The sequence below is a fragment of the Condylostylus longicornis genome, unplaced genomic scaffold (genome assembly GCF_029603195.1).
Source record: "Condylostylus longicornis isolate FDR11 unplaced genomic scaffold, ASM2960319v2 ptg000055l, whole genome shotgun sequence".
In the NCBI taxonomy this organism is placed as follows: domain Eukaryota; kingdom Metazoa; phylum Arthropoda; class Insecta; order Diptera; family Dolichopodidae; genus Condylostylus; species Condylostylus longicornis.
The window spans coordinates 9,462,410-9,481,642 of record NW_026578024.1 but is presented as its reverse complement, the minus strand read 5'-3'; the positions used below and the strand labels follow the sequence as shown (position 1 = coordinate 9,481,642).

Below are 19,233 nucleotides of genomic sequence, written 5' to 3'. Positions count from 1 at the left end.
TTTTGGAGTTCGTTTATAATTTTTAAAGAACGAACTCCTTTATTTTATTAAATTGAATTAGATTTTTAATTGAATTATTATTAATATGAACTATAAAATATCTGAATCATATATAATCGATATCAAAAAAATATATTTCTATCATTTGCAAAAAGCGCACTTTAAGCAATGTTATGAACCAAATTTTGCGTTACGTTACTGTCGACATGACTTTTGCCATTGCAACCGAGAGCGAGGAAAACGTATCTAAACTGATACGCCTTACCAAAATATCTAAACCTTAATTTTATTTAGTTTATGTCCTTTATTTTATTTTAATTATTTATTAACTTGTTGTAACTATAATTTTCTTAATTTAAAAGATGTTGTATTACAGAATAAAAATTATTTCAATTAAATTTGATTGGTTAAATTAAAATTAAATTTGATTTTTTATTTAAAAATAAAATTATGTAAGGGAAAAAAAATCAACATGTTTTCTACTGCAATTTCTAATGACGAAAGTTGTAGCACTGATAATATTGTTTTAAAATACTTTGCATCTGGCAATAACAAAATTTAAAATTATTTGGCATTTTAAATTTGATAAATATGGAAACGTCAATAATATAAATTTTAGTACATTTTCATCTTTCGAATTGTATTGTTTGGATTGAAATAAATAGAAATGTGTCGGTACGGGTAGAAAAAAATAGAATTAATAAATATATTAGCACAAAAAAAATAATATAAATCTTAGTTCTTATATAAATAAAAAGAAACTTTATGTTGATAACAATTGTCAAATTTAAGAAAAAGAAGTGAGTGTTTTTTTATTTTATCTTGCAAAATTATGTCATAAACGATTTTGTTCATTTTGCATATGAAAATTTTCTGGAATTAAACGTGTAAAAATTATTTTTAAATATTTTATGTAAAAATATGAAATATATTATACTCGATCATTTCCTATAATCATAAAGTAAGTATTGGTGCAGAAAACCCACAAATTTAAAGTCAAAACATAGATTAAATAATAAAAAGTATGAAATATGTGTACATATGTATGTGCACAAACTTAAACTTAGGATAGTTAAAAACTATATTTAGGATAGTTAAAAACTATATTTTTTAACTATCCTATATATTTTAACACGATGTTTATTTTCTTAATTTTTAGTGCGAATACCTACTACCAACATCTTTTTCTCTGTTGTTATTGTTTGTGTAATTTCATAATGCATGTACGTGTATTTTATCTGGTTTTTCAGCAAAAGTCATTCATTCATATTGATTCGTTTGCTGGCATACACATGCACCATATTTATATATTTTATAATGATAACAGAACTTAAAAACTTTCTCCTTCATAATAATAATAATAATTTGAATGAATAAGTTATGCTTCCAGTTAGGATTGTGTATTTTTATATAAGTATACCTATTTTGTCGTTGTCCACGACAAATAAATACATTTACTTTTTCATGAATTATTGATCATTCGTTTTGGTATACAATTGTTACTATTGCGTTTTGTACATAAATGATCTAAACAAAACAAAAAATCACGTTGCCGAAAAAAAAAAACAGAAATTTTATATATACATGTGTGTAAATAGGTACCATATTATGTAGATATTATAATAACTGTTTAACTTTTAAGTTGCGCACTTTTCATTTTATTGTACCTAGTAACTTGTAAGAGTAAATCAAAATATACATAACTTTACAAGTTTTCCAGTAAATAAGAGGAAGGGAGATTTGAGATACAGAAGTTAACTTATGCTCTATATACGAGTACTACGATTAAAATGCGTTTCAAACACTTTCTTTTTAATTGTAAATATTTACAGGTAGAGGTAAATTCTTTTTGTATTTTTTTTTCGTTTCATTCATCGCTTAATAAATGTGGAAATAAAGTTGAGCTTCCTGTATACATGTTTTTAGTTAAGCGTTTTTAAAAATAAACAGTTTGAATAAAAAAGAAAAGAAATCTTGAAGTAACGACATAAATATTTATAGCTGTAGGTAAACCTCTTTCAAACGTTTTATAAATAATTATCCTTTATGTACTAAAATTATTATCCTTTTAAATTCCCAAAGATAATTAAATAGACAGGTACCGTGGTAGAAAAATTATTTTACAATATTTTATTACACATCGAAATTTTTATCTAGTACTCGTACGTTACACGTTCAGATATTTTTCCGTTATCAGAAACTTATTGTTAAAAATTTAAGTCTTGGCTTAATAACTATAAGCCAATAGCCTCAAAAATTATGTCTATGTATGATTTTATATTTAATTGAATTTATCAATTATTATTTTCCTATAAAAACCGAAAAAAATGTATATTTAAAATTTATTTTGTTTGTACATTTTCGGGCAGTGCGTCGTTATATCGGTATGTTTGTCAAAAATTTGCAATATGTGTAGATTCTGAAGGGAACCACCACATCAGATTTTTAATACCAATCTCTTAAATTTAAAGTTCTTTCTACTCATATTTTTATTGTAATAAACATGTGGCTATTCTTACAATATTTTGTAATATTTTTTATATTCATTTTGTTAAGGTTATTAATTTTCATTTGAATTCAAATATTTGTGATAATAATTAGCAATATTTTTGTTTGACATTGTAAGATCTGCAATTGCAAAATTTCTAAAATCAAAATAAGTTAAGAATGACATCACTTTAGTTTTACTAATTGGGCTTCTCTGTATACTTGTACTAAATAGTTATATGTACATTGAAATTGAATAAAATTTACATCTTGTTAAAAATGTCGATCTCAAAATCTATTTGAGGCTCAACCTATTAACAAACTCACCTTTATATAACATGATCTTATTTCTATTTTTTTATTTTTATTATCTAATATTTCCAAATTATTTGTATAATATTGATTTTTGTTTTATCTAAAATACAGTAATATTTGTGTTAATCGGCAAATGTAGCTATGTACATATTCTTAATAATAATTAAATAGGTTTCAAATACTTACCTACATATTTGTTTATATTATATCTTAAAATTAATTTAAATTTTTTTCTCAATTTACAGATACAATATATTTCAAAGAAACGAAAAAGAAAAAGTAAATTTATTTTTTCAAAGCGAAACTCAATTTGAAAACAAAAAAAAACAACCTATAATATATTTAATACTTTTTTAAAAATTATTTTGTAAATAAGTAAATCAACATTTAGAATAAATTTAAAATTACTGCAAAATGATTGGTAAATTATTTCATGCTCATGGTGAATTTTGCGCATCACATCCTTGGGAAGTAATTGTCGCTTTATTAACTGTAACAGCATGTATTATATCAGTTGACAGAAATAGTATTAGTAGTAGTAGTGATAGTACAACAACAACAACTTCATCAACAGCATATTTATCACGTCATCGACCATGCCAAGGTTGGAGAGAATCATGTGAAGGACTTGAAGCTGAATATAATGCTGCTGATGTTATATTAATGACAATTGTAAGATGTTCAGCCGTCTTATATTGTTATTATCAATTTTGTAGTTTACATAAACTTGGTTGTAAATATATTTTAGGTAAGTTTTAATTTAAAAACAAAATAAATTAAAAAATAATAAACATCGTTTATATAATATTAAATTTTCTTTTTATATAATATTATGAAAGAGAAGGAACGAAAATGAATTGAACCATAATAAAATATTTTCAATATAAGCAAAACTAATAAAAATTTGCTACAACGTAGACGACGTAGTTTTAGTTTGCAATTTGAAGAAAGAGATTTTTTTTTTATTATCATTTGCGCTTCACATATTTTTATTTTTTCATTTTTATGCTTTTTTAAATTCAGGTTCATGATAAAAGTAATCAAAAAAATGAAAATTCATAAGTATATTTTATATGTACTTATATATGCACAAATTTATAATAAAATATAAAAATGTTATGTACACAAGATATGGAATTATATGAGGTTCATGTGTAATGTGTATTTTATATTTTTGAAATGGGAAGTTAAAAAAATTTTTGCGGAAGCATTTTGCAAGCAATTTCGTTTGTTTTCCCTACTTTTTTTTTTAATTTTTTTAATATTTTTTTTTAAATTTTTCAAATTAATATTTAAGTAATATCGGTTTATAAAATTTTATCCTCGTTTGATCGTGCAAAATTGAAGACAATAAAATTATTTGAAAAATGTATAGGTACTTACGAATATCTACTAATACGAGTATAATAATTAAAATTATTAAAATTCTTGTTGGAACAAACAAACCTTTATATAGTTATGAATTTTTTTTAGTTCATTATGTATTTTCGTGCCTATAATCTATATAATCATCACATGTTATTGCTTTAAGACTATCATTATGTTATAGAAATTCAATTAATAGCAGTTTATATTTAAAAGACCATTACGTAAATCTCGTTGCTTATTTGAAGCCATACGTGAGGGACACAATATTATATGTTGTTTCTAATGCAATTATGATATTCTTATCATGTTATTGGTGTTAACCATGATAAAGTTCATTCTATAATTTGAAATTATTTACTTATCAATATATTTATTTTAGATATTTAGACACCATAGCACATACAGATGATTTTTTAGCAAATGTTAAGATCTTTTTTTAAAAGAAATTTCACAATTTCTTATACTCGTATATTGAAAAACTAAAAATCCTTTGCTGTTAATATACTTTTATTTTGAGTTTTCTTTTCTTAACAAATCGAAATGATTAATAATTGTTTTAGACACGCGACATATTTTTGCGTTATAGTAAACTATAAAATTCCAAAATCTCGCTAAATACATAGTTAAGGTACAATGGCTTTTTGGAGGAAATAAGAAAAACGTTTCTTTTTCTTGCAAATTTTGTGACATATATTTTGTCAAAAACAATATAAAATTACAAATTATATTTGAAAATGAATAATGGTTGAACACAACTAGTTACAATTTCTGTTTGTAATGATTTTTTTTTAATTAATCTTAATATTTTACGTCCATCAAATAACTTTTATAAACTATATGTAAAAATTATGTGCGACCTAAATATCAAAAGAATTTCATTTGAAATTTATAATTAATTACTAATTAGCTTTGTTATAATATTACAATAATATTCTACAAAATATTAATATTGAAAATAATAATAATTCTTCGAAATTTATTACATATTAACAATTTAAATCTTAATAAATGTAATATGTTTATGTTATATAATTATGTACAAATGCATAGCAATGAAATTTAAAAAAACGTCAAACTATTATTTGTAAAAAGAAACAAAAAGATTTGCTTTTAATCTCAAATAATTTGAAATATAGACAACGGCCTAATTCTGAGTAAAGAATCACTAAGTGATAGTGATATTTTATGAATTGGTTGTATGAATTGGTTTCTGTTCACAATATTAATATCAAACTTTTTACGAAAATTACTTATCAATATTACTTAGTGATTTGATACTTACAATAAGCCCCAATATTTCAGTAAGTACTTATTAGAAAATATTCAGCTATTGATAACTATTTAAAATTTTAATTTATAAAATAAAGTTCTAATCTTTTGATTTACTAAAAGAACGCCAATTAATCAATTTTTAAAAACTTGCTTCGGACACCAAACATCTAATAATTAAACAGAGCGGATGCGTAATTTAGAGCAATTTTTTTACAAAAAAAAAAAAAAAAAACATTTAGAATCTTAAAAACTTAAAATCTGTTCACCTGTTTTCATTTTTTATGTTTATTTATCGTGATATTTTTTTTTGTTTATTCCAATAATTCTACCTGTTTTAATTGTTGTTCCTTTTCTTTTCCAAAATATTTCTAGAATTTTCAAAAATTTTTGTTTATTTCAAATTTTTATTATGTTTAGTGTTCAAAGGTGAGAAGATTTGTTCTTAATAAAACAAAATAATTATTATAAATTTATATACACTTTTATAATTATAGTGAACTTTTCAATTGAAAATCGTGGTAGGTCATTCATTCTACTGGGTAACACAATGAAAATTTAAAATTTTCATTTTGCTAAAAAAAAACCAAATAAGAAACACTTATAGAAATTGTTTATAAATTTTTAAAATGTTTATAATTTTACAATAAGATAATTATTGGTTTTTTTTTTGAAAAATATAAATTTTAATAATCTGATAAAGCAAAATACAATTCATACATAATATGTATATTTATATTATAGTATTAGCTAAAAATATTGGAATTTAATTCAAATTTTATTTTAATTTTCGTTAAATTACTACTTATACGAAAAATTTATTCTTATACGAAAAATTGCTGCATCATCATACGTCACAGACAAAATTTCAATTCCTGAAAATTTCGATAAAATTAAATTAAATTTCGTTCCTTCTTCTTTTTTATTAATTAATTTTTTCATAATTAAAAAAGAAATCAAAAGAAGAATTAAAATAAATTTAAATTATTAATGAAAATGATTTAATTTTCATAATAAATTTTGGTTCTCTTTAAATGTTTACATTTTTTTTTATAAATTTCTCCATTTATGATTTTAATAAAAACATTATTCTAAAAATATCTTCAAAAGAGTGAAACCTGCTTTTATAGATTTGAAAATTTGTGAGTAATTTCAAAATTTTGGCAATTTGTAACTAAAAATTTTTCCCTGAAAATTATTCTAATTTTGGAAGATTCAAAAATTCACCTGAAATTAAATGTAAATCAATTATATAATTATTATAATTTTTCTATTTAAAAATTAAATCATTACCATAAATAATTTGTACAATATTATTATTATATTATTATAGTTATACTGTTTATATAATTAAAACTTCTTAATTGTTAATGAACTTTAGACAATGAATCATGTATGATTCTACGCTAAAAATTAATTTGATTAACTGGATTTTATGACTGTGAATATTCAAATTAATGTGAATGTTTAAATTTTAAGTTTAAGTCCGATTTTCAAAAATATTCAAGATCACTTGTAAAGCAGAATATAATATAAAAGCAAATATCTTTTGATAGATTAAGTTGAAAATTCGATTACGACGTGGAAGAGGCTAAATTAGAACAGGTGTAAAATGTACTAAGTACAAAACCTTATTTTATAAAACGTAATAAAAATGTTTCCAATAATTTAGGACTTTTACAACTTTTTTAGATAAATAAAAATTTTTGTCATTTTTGTCAAAATGGAAAATTTTGAAGGGGATAAATAATTTTATTTAATGGAACATAGTTCTAGTAAAATTCAAATTAAAAATATTTTCTTGCAAGTAGTTGTCAACCGGTTGCAAATGTCGTGTAATCGATAATGTCAAATGACCGGCATTTGACATTATCGATTACACCTTTTATTTATATTTATGTTTATAAAATTGAAGCTACGGACTGCAGGTGTTGGTTAGTATATCTGTTCAATTTGCAAATAAGCAAAGACTAAACAGCTCTGTTCAAAACTCACTTTGCATTCACTTTTTACTTTGCATACAATATGTAGCATAAATACAAATTTTTGATAACGTTATATAGTTTATATCTTTTCTCTATATTTTCAAACTATTTAATATTTTTTTAATAAGATTTGAAAAATTGAAAAATTTTTTAATCTTAAAAAATAAAAATTTGAGAAAAGCCATGTGTAATTAACAAGACTTGTATCCGAAGAAATATACATTTGTATGTACATATATGAAAATAAAATTCTTTGTAAACAAAAATTTTTGTAACATTGAATGTTATAAATAATATTAATATGTATGTGAAAATTAATAATTTAAATTTTGAGATTAGATTACCTACACACTCTATCTTTATTAAATTATTGATATATTTTAAATAATTTTTCTTATTTAAATGCTTTCGAAAATTTTAAAATGCTTTGCAAAAATTCAGTAAGAAATCGTTTTAATGTAATACCAGTAGGTAATGTAATACATACTAAATACCTTTGCGAATTTAGTGCTTTTCACTAAAAAAAAATAGTTTTCTTCTTGGTACGTCGTTGAAAAATTATTTGAATTAGAAACTTTATGTTTTCGAAAATAGTTTTCATATTAAGCGTGAATTTATTAAATAATATTTGAGTCATCCGTATTACGAGTAATTTAAGTCTTTCTTCTCTATTTCTTGATTTGTGAAACATTCCTTTTCTATTAACAAAACAAATACAAAGCATAATTTGAATTTGTTTTTAAACCGGGATTTTGTTTGCAATTTCCTGTTTCCTTTCAAAAATTGAACTAGTTCATAACACATTATGTATACAAATTCATAAAACAGTATTACGTAAACTAGAAAAATAACAAGTTAAAACATTGTCGAAAGAAGGAAAATGATTTAAAAAATTTCTGAATAAAAAATAAATTTTTACGAAGAAATTGGAAAAAAAAATGTAAATTTTTCTTTTTTTGTTGTGTAGCAAATAATTTAATTTTATTTTAACAAAGCTGCTACTTTAATATTATAAGTGACAACAATTTGCAAAATCAATTTATATTAGAATAATTAACAATTCAGATTCGAATCGTAAAAGTTCACAATTATTCGTTCATAAGTACGAGAAATTTCCTTTTATAAATTTCCCAATTGCAAATTATTTTGTAATTTTGTTCACCCACTCACTTATACAGTGTGTAAATTAATTACTATATTTCTGACAAAAAAAAAATCTAATGTATGAAGATCTAATGTATGAATTTTGGTAAACTCAAAAATAAAAAGTAAGAGAAAAAAAAACAAATTTTAAATTTCATTAGTGACGTGAATTATAGCGTAAATAAATAATTTTTGTTATTTTAAATTTTTACAATTTATTATTAATTTTTCTTTCCTTTCAAGTAACAAAGAAAATTTTTTTACACACAAAATTTATACTAAGCACATAGCAAATTCAATTTATTCAATAATTTATAGTTTAAGAAAAATCTAATTATTAAGATTATAATTTTTAAAATAAACAATAACATTTCGAATATTGTGAATGAACAATCATTTCATCTATTATACTTTTTAATTTTTTTTTTTAATTATTTTTAATTATTTGATGTCCTTGAACTTGCTCTTGTTTTCAGTATATAAATTGCAATATTACAGATATCTATTTTGTAATATTATGAAATATACTTTTGTAAAATTTTAAGTTAATTCTATTAGTGTATTCTTATTTAAATGCATACATATAAAAATCTTTTTTTTTTAATTTTCAAATTCTGAAACACTGGGTTTGTTTTGATTATTCCTAAATAATTTATTTAATTCGTTGATTTATTATTTAGGTATAATATTATAAACTATATACATACATGAGCTAAACCATTAAATGTAAAAATAAAACAAAAGTTAACTTAATAGACAACGTATTCAACACTATTCTTGACAGACACCAACAACCAACAACACTAAGCTTACTAATATTGCAAAATAAGGCAATGAGAATTGTAGAATTGTGATCAATTATGCTCGAAGAACGCATATCCTTACGATGATAGATAATTCAAAATGGATGACTGTTAAAAGTAGAACTAAGTAGAATACTGTTAAAAGTAGAACTAAGTAGTAACTAAGACTGTTAAAAGTAGAATAATATTACCAAAATATATGCTGAAACACATTGACTATACATTAACCTTTTTTTTTTTTTTTTAAAAATTAAAATATTTTACTCTTAAATTAATGTTTTTATATGGAAATTTAAATTTTTATGAATTATACTAAAATTTAATTTTTGTTAAATGGAAACCCAAAAATTTTTAGAGCTATTTAAAATATAAAATATTTGCTAATTGTAATATAATTTTGCTTTTAAATCAATTTTGAATGTATTAATCATTATCCATTTTAATTGCACATTTTGTTTTTTGACAATTTGATACTTCTTTTTTTTCGCCATCATGAAAAATTTCAAATATGTACAAAGAGTTTTTTTCTTTTTGTAAAAAAGGCGACACCCTTATAGAATTTAATATTTTTTTTAACAAATTTTGTAATTTGATAGGTTAAAAGTTTTTATATTGTAAGCACTTAGTAAGGGTACAAAAAATAAAAATTGTTCACCAGCATTATTATAAATGCGATTAATTTATAACGATCTTTCAAAATTTGATTATCAAAATATTTCCTAACATATGTACTAACGTATGTACTAAGTAATTATTTTAGTTTCAAAGTTTTGAATTTCATTTCGAAAATTTTTTACATTATTTATTTTAAAAAGTATAAGTAAATTTATTTTTTAAGTCTTTGGTCTTTAAATTAAATTACAAAAATTCCAAATTTATACTTTATTTTTAATTGATTCGAAAATTTATGAAATATTGGCTAGGATAAAAGATTGAATTTTAACTCAATACTTTTTCGAGTTTTTCGATCGGCAGGTACAAAACTTTAAATTAATTGCCCACCGAAGACATTTTTATTTAATATTTTAGTCAATTTTAAAAATTTTTAAAGTGTTATTAAGGGGTCGGCTTCTTCGTGTTAATATTGCAAAAGAATTACTTGGGAAATAGAAAAGTTTGTGAAGCCAAGAAAAAAAAAAACAATTATTTTACGTTAATGACTTCAAAGTGTAGCCGTAAAATTTTATGCAATTGAAAATTGGAATTATACTACATATTCATAAAGTGTAATTCCCATTAATTTAATTAAATTTTGTAGCACACATTTATTAAAAATTTCAACTCTATAATGCAAATATTTTAATGCATTAAAATGTTATTCATTTTGAAATCCTCAAAATATTTTTCAATAAATGTTTATTTTTCTTTCTTTTTTCGTGTGTTTACTGATTATAAACAAAAACGAATGAAGCAAAATTAATGAAAAATTTAAAATCAAGTATTAAGTAATTAATTTATATATAAGATAATTTAAATAGATCTTCAAAGCATTGGGCTTTGATTGAAAACAACGCAAAAAAAACTCAAAAAAAAAAACATAAATTTTCAAAAAAATTTTCTGCTCCCCCATTAAGCAAATTTAATAAACGCAATTTGTTATCATTTAATTATTATAGGAACACACTTTGGAAATGGTCAATCTTAAATAAAGATGTTTGTCAAGGTTAAATAAAAGGACTGTATTCAAACATATTTTAAAATCATATTTTTAATCATATCAAAAATTATTCTCCTTACGATTTTGAGCAAGGAAATTGATTATTAAATGAATTTTACCAGTTTATTGAGGAAATTGAGATTAAGAAATGTACAATAATTGGAGAAGTTTGAATGAAACATAACAAATGAAGAAATTTTTGATGTAGATTAGAATGTTATTGATGTAATCTGAAAGTGCTTACCCATTACATGTTCTACAAGTATCGGGGTATTTAGTTATACTGCAAATTAAAAACTTTATCAAAGGAAAATATGCCGACAACAGATTATTATATCAAGATATTTTTGGCGAAATTCCGACAAAGGAACATGTACATAAAATATTTTTTACAATTATCTTGCACAGTATCTTGTGTCTATAGTTAAAATGTGAGAGAAGGACATTAATTTATTATGTCCTTTATTTACATTTCTACTTGAGACATTATATTTTGTATTCTACCATAAAAAATCTTGAAAAATTCATTGACAAAAATCTAAAAATAACGCTATCGTAAAATTATTTTTTTTAACTAATAAATTTAAGTAAATATTTGTTTGTCCTTGGATAACATTATTGTGTACTTTTATATATATAATATGTAAATATAACCAAAGCATAAATGGTTGTTTTTTAAAAGTGTGAAGGATCTTTAATATTTTAAAGATCAATCTTGAATCATAAAATAATATAATGTGCAAATCTTAGTGTTGAAAGGTTTCCTTAAATTAAATTTACAAAAGCATATTGAAAGCAAAATAACAAGAATCATGCAAAATCTCAAGAAAGATTTCATAAATTTCTGGTTAATGTTATACATATAATAAATTACTTTTTCTTAATTTTATATTAAAGCTAAATTCTAATGTTGAATATCAAAAAATCTTTGAAAAACTTAAATTACCCTTAACTTTTTTAATTAAAAATCTAAATTTAATTTTTTTTTTCCCACTTTTGGTATGAAATGTTTACAAAAAGCTTAATCAAATTATAATTAATAGTGGATCCCACTTATTCATAATATAACACTTCGTATTGTAATTATAAATTGTACATAATCATACGTATCTGTATAGGTATGTATATAAATTAAGTACAAGTACAAAAGCTTGTATTTTAGAATTTTAAATTTTATAAAATTTATTGGATATTTATTTTAATCCTTAATTTAATTTATATTTAAATAAGTAATACGCGAAAATAAATATTTAATTAAAATCGAATGTTAAAGGTTGAAATAAAAAAAAAATGTATTTGAAAATTAAATTATAATTAATTATGATTTTGTAGCTATAAGTATGCATAAACTTATAAAATGTCCGTGCTCTAACATTAAACCTAATGGATATTCATAGATTCTAAAGGTATTTCCTAATTAACTAATTTGAAATTTTTATGTGCTTAAATTATCATTAAATAGCGACATAGTTCAAATTAATTGTTTGCAAAAAAAAACTTAGACAAATGCTAACGAATTTTTGAAATTTGTTATCATGCAATAAAATTTTTCTTTCGAATTATTTGGAATACGGCTACTTATGTATAAAAACACCGAAAATTAATAGAATTGACATAATTACGTTATATAAGAGCAAAGTACAATCCATTTCATTGATTTTTTTCTATTCGAATCTATTTGTGCAATTAAATTCGAATGTATTAATTTTGGATATTTGTTAAACGGTTGGCAATATTACAGAAAGTTTGATGAGCCGAATTGGAAAATGTGCTACAAAAATGAATCTCCGAAAGTATGGTATTTTTTTGAATATGATTTTTTTTGAATATGATTTTTGATTTTCTGTACTAATTAAGTATATAATACTTATAGTTTTTATAATATGTTTATCGTAAAAAAGCTCTAATAATGTGTACGATTACGCTTTTTCATTATCTATAGCATAGGTAATTTTATGTTTTTATTTAAGTCTCTTATCTTTTTTATAATCAAAATGACCCGTATTATGAAAATGCAGTTTTTAAAATTTCTGAAATGTTTTTGATGAAATTTTTATAAGGAAATTTCATTTGAATTCAATATCTATATAAGTACACGCGTATTTTGAATTATATAAGTAAAATTATCTATATTAATGTAATTAATTTTTACATATTGTCATTGTGTACATAAATATTTTATAATGATATACTGAAGATAATTTTTGTAATTACACAAGGAACTGCTTTTTTTGAGTGGCGCTATTCTTATTTAAAACTTATTATTCAGTAGCGCCATACAAAAAAAAGTAATTCTTTGTGTAATTACAAAAATTGTCTTCTGTATAATTGTGTATAAATTATATACACAATAATGATAGTATTATGTTGTCGGTATATATATGTACATAATGTCGATTTTCAATTTTTTATCAATACATTTCTAAAATAATAGTTCAGCAATCATTACCATACAAAAACAACATTTTTGTATTTAATCAGAAATGATGTATGAGTATACATGATTTCTAATTTAACGTATAAAATTTGCATTAATGAAGAATACAATCACTTCCATTCACAGTAACAGAAGTTTATTGCTTTTGATAAGTTCCTTATCAATAAACATGTATACTATACTTAGCTAGGTTATTTCAATATGTTTCATATCAGAAAATTCACTTAATACCTATGCATATAACTATTTCAAATATTTTATGGTCTTATTTAATATTATAAATTTCTTATGATTTGCGGTTTATTTTATAATATTAATCTTTGAACTTTTTCCTAAATTTAAATACTGTAAATGATTCAGAAAATTTCCTTATGTATCTATAATTACCAAAAATTTTAATACATACTTAATTTCTTTTTAGTATCATCGAATATAACTAGTGCTAATATTGTATATATCGGCTACTTCATGTTTATATTTTAAATATATGGTTTGTAAAGAAGCATTTTTCTCTTGACCAAGTAAAAATACTGTTTTTCAAAAAATATACAACATTTTTAAATTATACGTTTGTTCATATATAAAAATATATTAAATTATTGCATACATTTAGGATGAACAAAAAAAAAATGTATGAATGAATTGGATGTTTAAGTAATTGAGATAAGATTAATAATTATATATTTTGATGGCATGGTACTTACCGTTAGCTTTTTGCTTTTATAGAAATTTGGGTAAAGTACAGCAAATTCAAGTTTTACGAGTTTCGAAAGGCGATAACTTGGGAGCGGGTGGGGATGAAAAAAAAAATCTAACGAAAAAAATTATTTATTAACATACATATATATAAAAGCGGTAATTTAGATAACGGTTAATTTCAACGAACATTTTTTCATTGTAATGTTTGACAATACTGTTCCTTGGTAAAAGAAGCTAGAGAAAAAACTGAAAATATATTTGTACACAATATTTTAGCTTTCTATCTTGTGGAAGTTTTGTAAACAGACGGCCGGACCAGCACGTAGATTTAAACTAATAAGCACTTTTTCTTTCCATTTTTATTTAAAGTGCTAAAAAGTTAAGTGCTTTAAAACTTATATTAATTTTATTACTTTGCAGATATCGATAAAATATTTTAATATAATATCAAATTTTTACGATTTCTAAAATCTGCAGCTTTTATCTTGATAGACAATTGTGATTATTTAAAAATTAACTTTTTCTTTTTTAAAAATAATTTTGCGTGACCCACTGTTTTATATTGTTATGTGAATAATTTTTAATATTTAATGATATTTATCTGATCCTTTATCTCGATTAAGGTTGTTAATGACAAACAAATCATATTTGATAACCATAAATTTTAATTTTTATATCTAATCTGATGAGAAATTAACTATCAATTAAGTAATAATTACTTAAAAAAAATATTTAATTTATTATGGAAAAGTATGTAATCATAAGAATTTAGAATGCTTGAAGGAAAATTAACAAATCAAAAATAGTTTATTTAAATGAAAATATTTAAACAATAAAAACTAGATTTACTACTTCGATAATATTATGTTTATTCATTGTTAAATGCATATTAATGACATTAACATTATGTGACTTACCAAGTTCATGTGTGTATTTATATATCAAGTTCTAGAAGGACAACCATTATGTAATTGATAAAGTCCAAAAAAATGCAAGGAATACTTTTACATTTCCATAAAAATATGATAAATATTTGGTGATATAACAATCACTGAACAAATTGTTATACAATATTAAATTTTAACAAAAACAGCATTGATTTTATAGTATTTTTAAAAAATATTCAAATTAATATTTTAAGCATTTTGTATTAAAACGATTATATTTATATTTGTGACCAATCACTTGTTATTGAATTCTTGTATGACATTAAAGAATGTTAAAATTTCGCAACTCAGATACCCTGAGATTTACATGAGATACATGCATACATGGATACAAACATATATATGTAACAATTATTTGTTTATCGATTAAAAAGTTTTGACCTATAAAACAAAAAGAAAGAAAAGAAAAAACCTGATATTTTTTCGACAAAAAAAAAGTTTTGTGTTTTTCTTATTTTATTTTTATTAAGTATGTGTTTAAGATAGTTATACATCTGTGTTGTCTTGTCTACATATAAGTACATTATATTCAATTATGCTACTTAATAATAATTAAAACAAATCATGTAACTTTACAGACTATTAAGACAAAAAAAAATTTTAAGTTTTTCCTCTTTTTACCAAAATATTGTCCAATTTTTTGTACATACATAAAACATACACATTTGTATGTACATATATGTACGTTCATAATGCGAACGTATTTATACTCTTAAGAGATTTATTGTCATTTTTAAAAGAAAATGTAAGTAGTTGTGTGCAATGCACAGAAAAAAAATTTCTTTTACTTTTTTGTCTATAAGACTTCAAAATTTCATTCATAAATTAAGTTCATATAAGGAGTATATTAATTAAATATGATATACTTAATTTAATTATTTTTAAATGATTTTACTAAATACATACTGACAATACATGCATAATACGTATGTACATTGTAATATAATTTTTCTGACTTACGCTGCATAATTAAGCTCGTTCAGTGTCCATTTTAAAAAGACTGATTTTTGTTACGGTTATAGTTTTCGTAACAAAATTATTAAATTTTGTTGTAAAATTTTTGTACCATCAGATAATTTCAGTCTGATATGTAAGCAGTCATTAGACTTTATCTATGTACGATTAAATCTTAAATTTGTCGCATATATTTGGTTAATTTATTACCTACTTATGTATGTGCACATTATTATTCGATATAAATTGACATTTATTTTCGTGTATATGACAATAACAAAATTGACATTGCACAAAAATGAATCTAATCAATTCTTGACCATTATTTTGACATATCGAACAACATTAATTGGATAAAAAAAAAAATTTTAACCAAAAGTCTAAAAGAAGAAAATAGCTTTTTGTTTGTTTTCAAACTCAATTGTTCACGTGATTTTATTAAACTCGTTTTTTCATCTACACAATATAAAAGAAGAAAAATTTTGATAACTTGTTTGTCAACTGTGAAATGCGAAGACTGGTTACTTGTTATGAATGATAAACATATTAAATATGCATAAAAACTTTTTTTTTTGGAATAAAAGAAAATAAAAACTTCAAAATTGTATATTTATGTACAATGTATGTATATGTGTACATTTTTATATTTTTTCTTTATAGGTATCTTATTTTCTTTTTCTTTCTTTCTTTTTCTTTCTTTCTTTTATACCTACCACTTTTTCTCTTTATTATTATTATTCCAAACTTATAATGTTGAGTATTTCTTTGGTGGTTTGGATATCTTGATTTAACAATAATATAAAATGAATATTATTTCCTTTGATATTATGCATTTATTATACATACGTTCATATATATATATATATACATATTTAGACATACTTTTATTACGTAACTTTCTTTTGTTGAATTCCATCGTCATCACCGTCATTATTATATCGTCTTTTCAAGGTGGGTATAGGTTGGTTGTTGGTACAATAAAATTATTATATGTACATATATATGCATAATATTCATGCATACACCAATAAGCATTATTTACATTTTTGTATACACATCCATGAGTGTATACACATGCAGGTGTACTTAAATTGTGCGCTACAAAATTGTTTCACATTCATGCATATTTTTTAAACTATTTAATAGAAATGTTATATATGTACATAATATGTATGTTTGTAATTATATATGTTGTATATATTGTGCGTATGTGGATTTTGTTTGTTTTTTAAAAATATTTTCTTTGCATACTTATACATACATGGGTACATAATACATACGAATTTATTTTTACATTATCTTTTAAAACTAATTTGAAAGATAGTAACATTTGGCGGCAATATTTCAGATATTTTCTTTATTAAAAATTATTACTATAAAAAATATTAATTCTTTGTATTATCTTATATAAATTTCAAATGTTATTTTTTTCAACTCAATAAAACTATATTTTGATGAGATAATTTTAATTTAATATTAATATTTTTTTATAGAAATTATTTATTTATTGATTAAAATTCATAATAGTTATATAATATATGCATACATACACGTTTGTATGTATAAGTAACCTAAAATATTTTTATGGGTGAAATTTTTTCTCCTTGTTTTTTTCTTTGTTAATAATTTTGATTTATCTAAACTTGATGTAAAATGACAAATAATATAAACTAATTTCGGCTATTTTGTAAATTATTGAAAAAAAAAGAAAGAGTAACACTAAAAATAATAGTGAAATATGAATTTTAAGAAAAATTATTATGAAAACATTCAATATGTATGTACAAGTAGTGCACAGCGCCAGATCTATCATATGCAAAGGAAAAATTTGCAATTAGCGCTGGGAAACAGGGTCACCAGCCAAAACTAAAAAGAACTAAATTTTAAAAAAGCGAAAAATTTGTCAAGTTTTTTCCATTACGTGTTTTCCAAAAACATCTTTCTTTTTATTACAGCGAAATTTCTTTGATATTATGTACATACATACATTTACACAAACATTGTTAAGACAAAAGGTTGAAAGTTTAATTCCAAACTTTAATTCTATAACTAATCTTGCATAAAGTTACAAAAAGATGTTTTCTTCAGAGCAATGTTTGTTGCCTAAAAAAAAAGGGAGAAGGACGCTGAATAAGTTAGAATCTGGCCTGTATATTAGATACATATATGTAAATTACGTGCATGTTCCAAAAATTAGTAAACTGTAAATTGTGAGGATGATTACGCACATATGTATACGTATATGTATAACATAAAGCGAGATATAATTCTATTTATTTATTTCACCGAAACTTAAAACAATTTAACTGAACTTACAACTGTTTTCTGTTATATCGAAAATAGTTAAGACAAGATATAGAAATATTTATTTAAAATTACAAAAAAAAAATAAGAAATAATATTAAAAGTCTCGTGTCGCGTGTTTTTTATATTAAAAATTCAAAAATGGTAATTTTAAAAAATGTCAACCCACTTTTCATATTATTGTTTTTTTTTTCGTCATTTTAAACATATTCAAAAATTTAAAATTATGAAAAAATTAATAGTGAAAACAAAAATGGCATGATTAATAAAAAAGAAAAAATTTTAACATGGTTAATAGGAAAATTCTGTGTTCATACACACAAATTTTTATTTTTCAAAAGGATTTCAATAAAATAAAATTTCGTTTTCATTTTCACAAAGTTTTTTTTTTTGAGAAAAATATTTTTTTGAGAAAATTAAAAATACTTGAGGTTTATTTATTTTAGCCTAAAAAAATTCGTATCCTTTTAATATAATATCGATTTTATCTGAGCGAAATTTTATTTTAGCAAAACTAAATAACCTACAAATCTACATAATGTATGCCTTTTAAATATATAAAATAATGAAATAACAACAAAATAAGGTACTTTTAAAATTTTATTAAACAACTTATCATATAAAAAATTACCATAGATAGGATTTTAATTAGAAATTATTAAAATAGAAATAGAGCAAACAAATATTTTTTTGATTTTTTCTTATACCTATAGTTTTATCCTTTTTCTCACACTTTCGATTGCAGACAAATTTATATAGTTATTTTGTTATATTTTGCCTTTTCGTAATTAAAATTGGATGCTGTTGTGTATGATATACCAAAAATTATACTTACATATACTATTATAATTGTTTCAAGAGCGAC

At 22.1% G+C, this 19,233-nt stretch overlaps 1 protein-coding gene across 2 annotated transcripts in view; it reads left to right on the top strand.

The window, feature by feature from the left end:
- Nucleotides 1-662: 662 nt before the first annotated feature.
- The window catches only part of LOC129611677 (3-hydroxy-3-methylglutaryl-coenzyme A reductase), a 41,610-nt gene continuing 23,039 nt past the window's right edge, over nucleotides 663-19,233 (top strand). The window contains exons 1-2 of one of the 2 annotated variants that reach the window (XM_055524938.1): nucleotides 663-800; nucleotides 3,048-3,550. In XM_055524938.1, coding sequence (XP_055380913.1) covers nucleotides 3,217-3,550 — 334 coding nt within the window. In that variant the 5' untranslated portion in view covers nucleotides 663-800; nucleotides 3,048-3,216. Of the gene's footprint in view, nucleotides 962-3,047; nucleotides 3,551-19,233 lie in introns of both variants that reach the window. The other variant, XM_055524939.1, reaches the window with a different exon arrangement.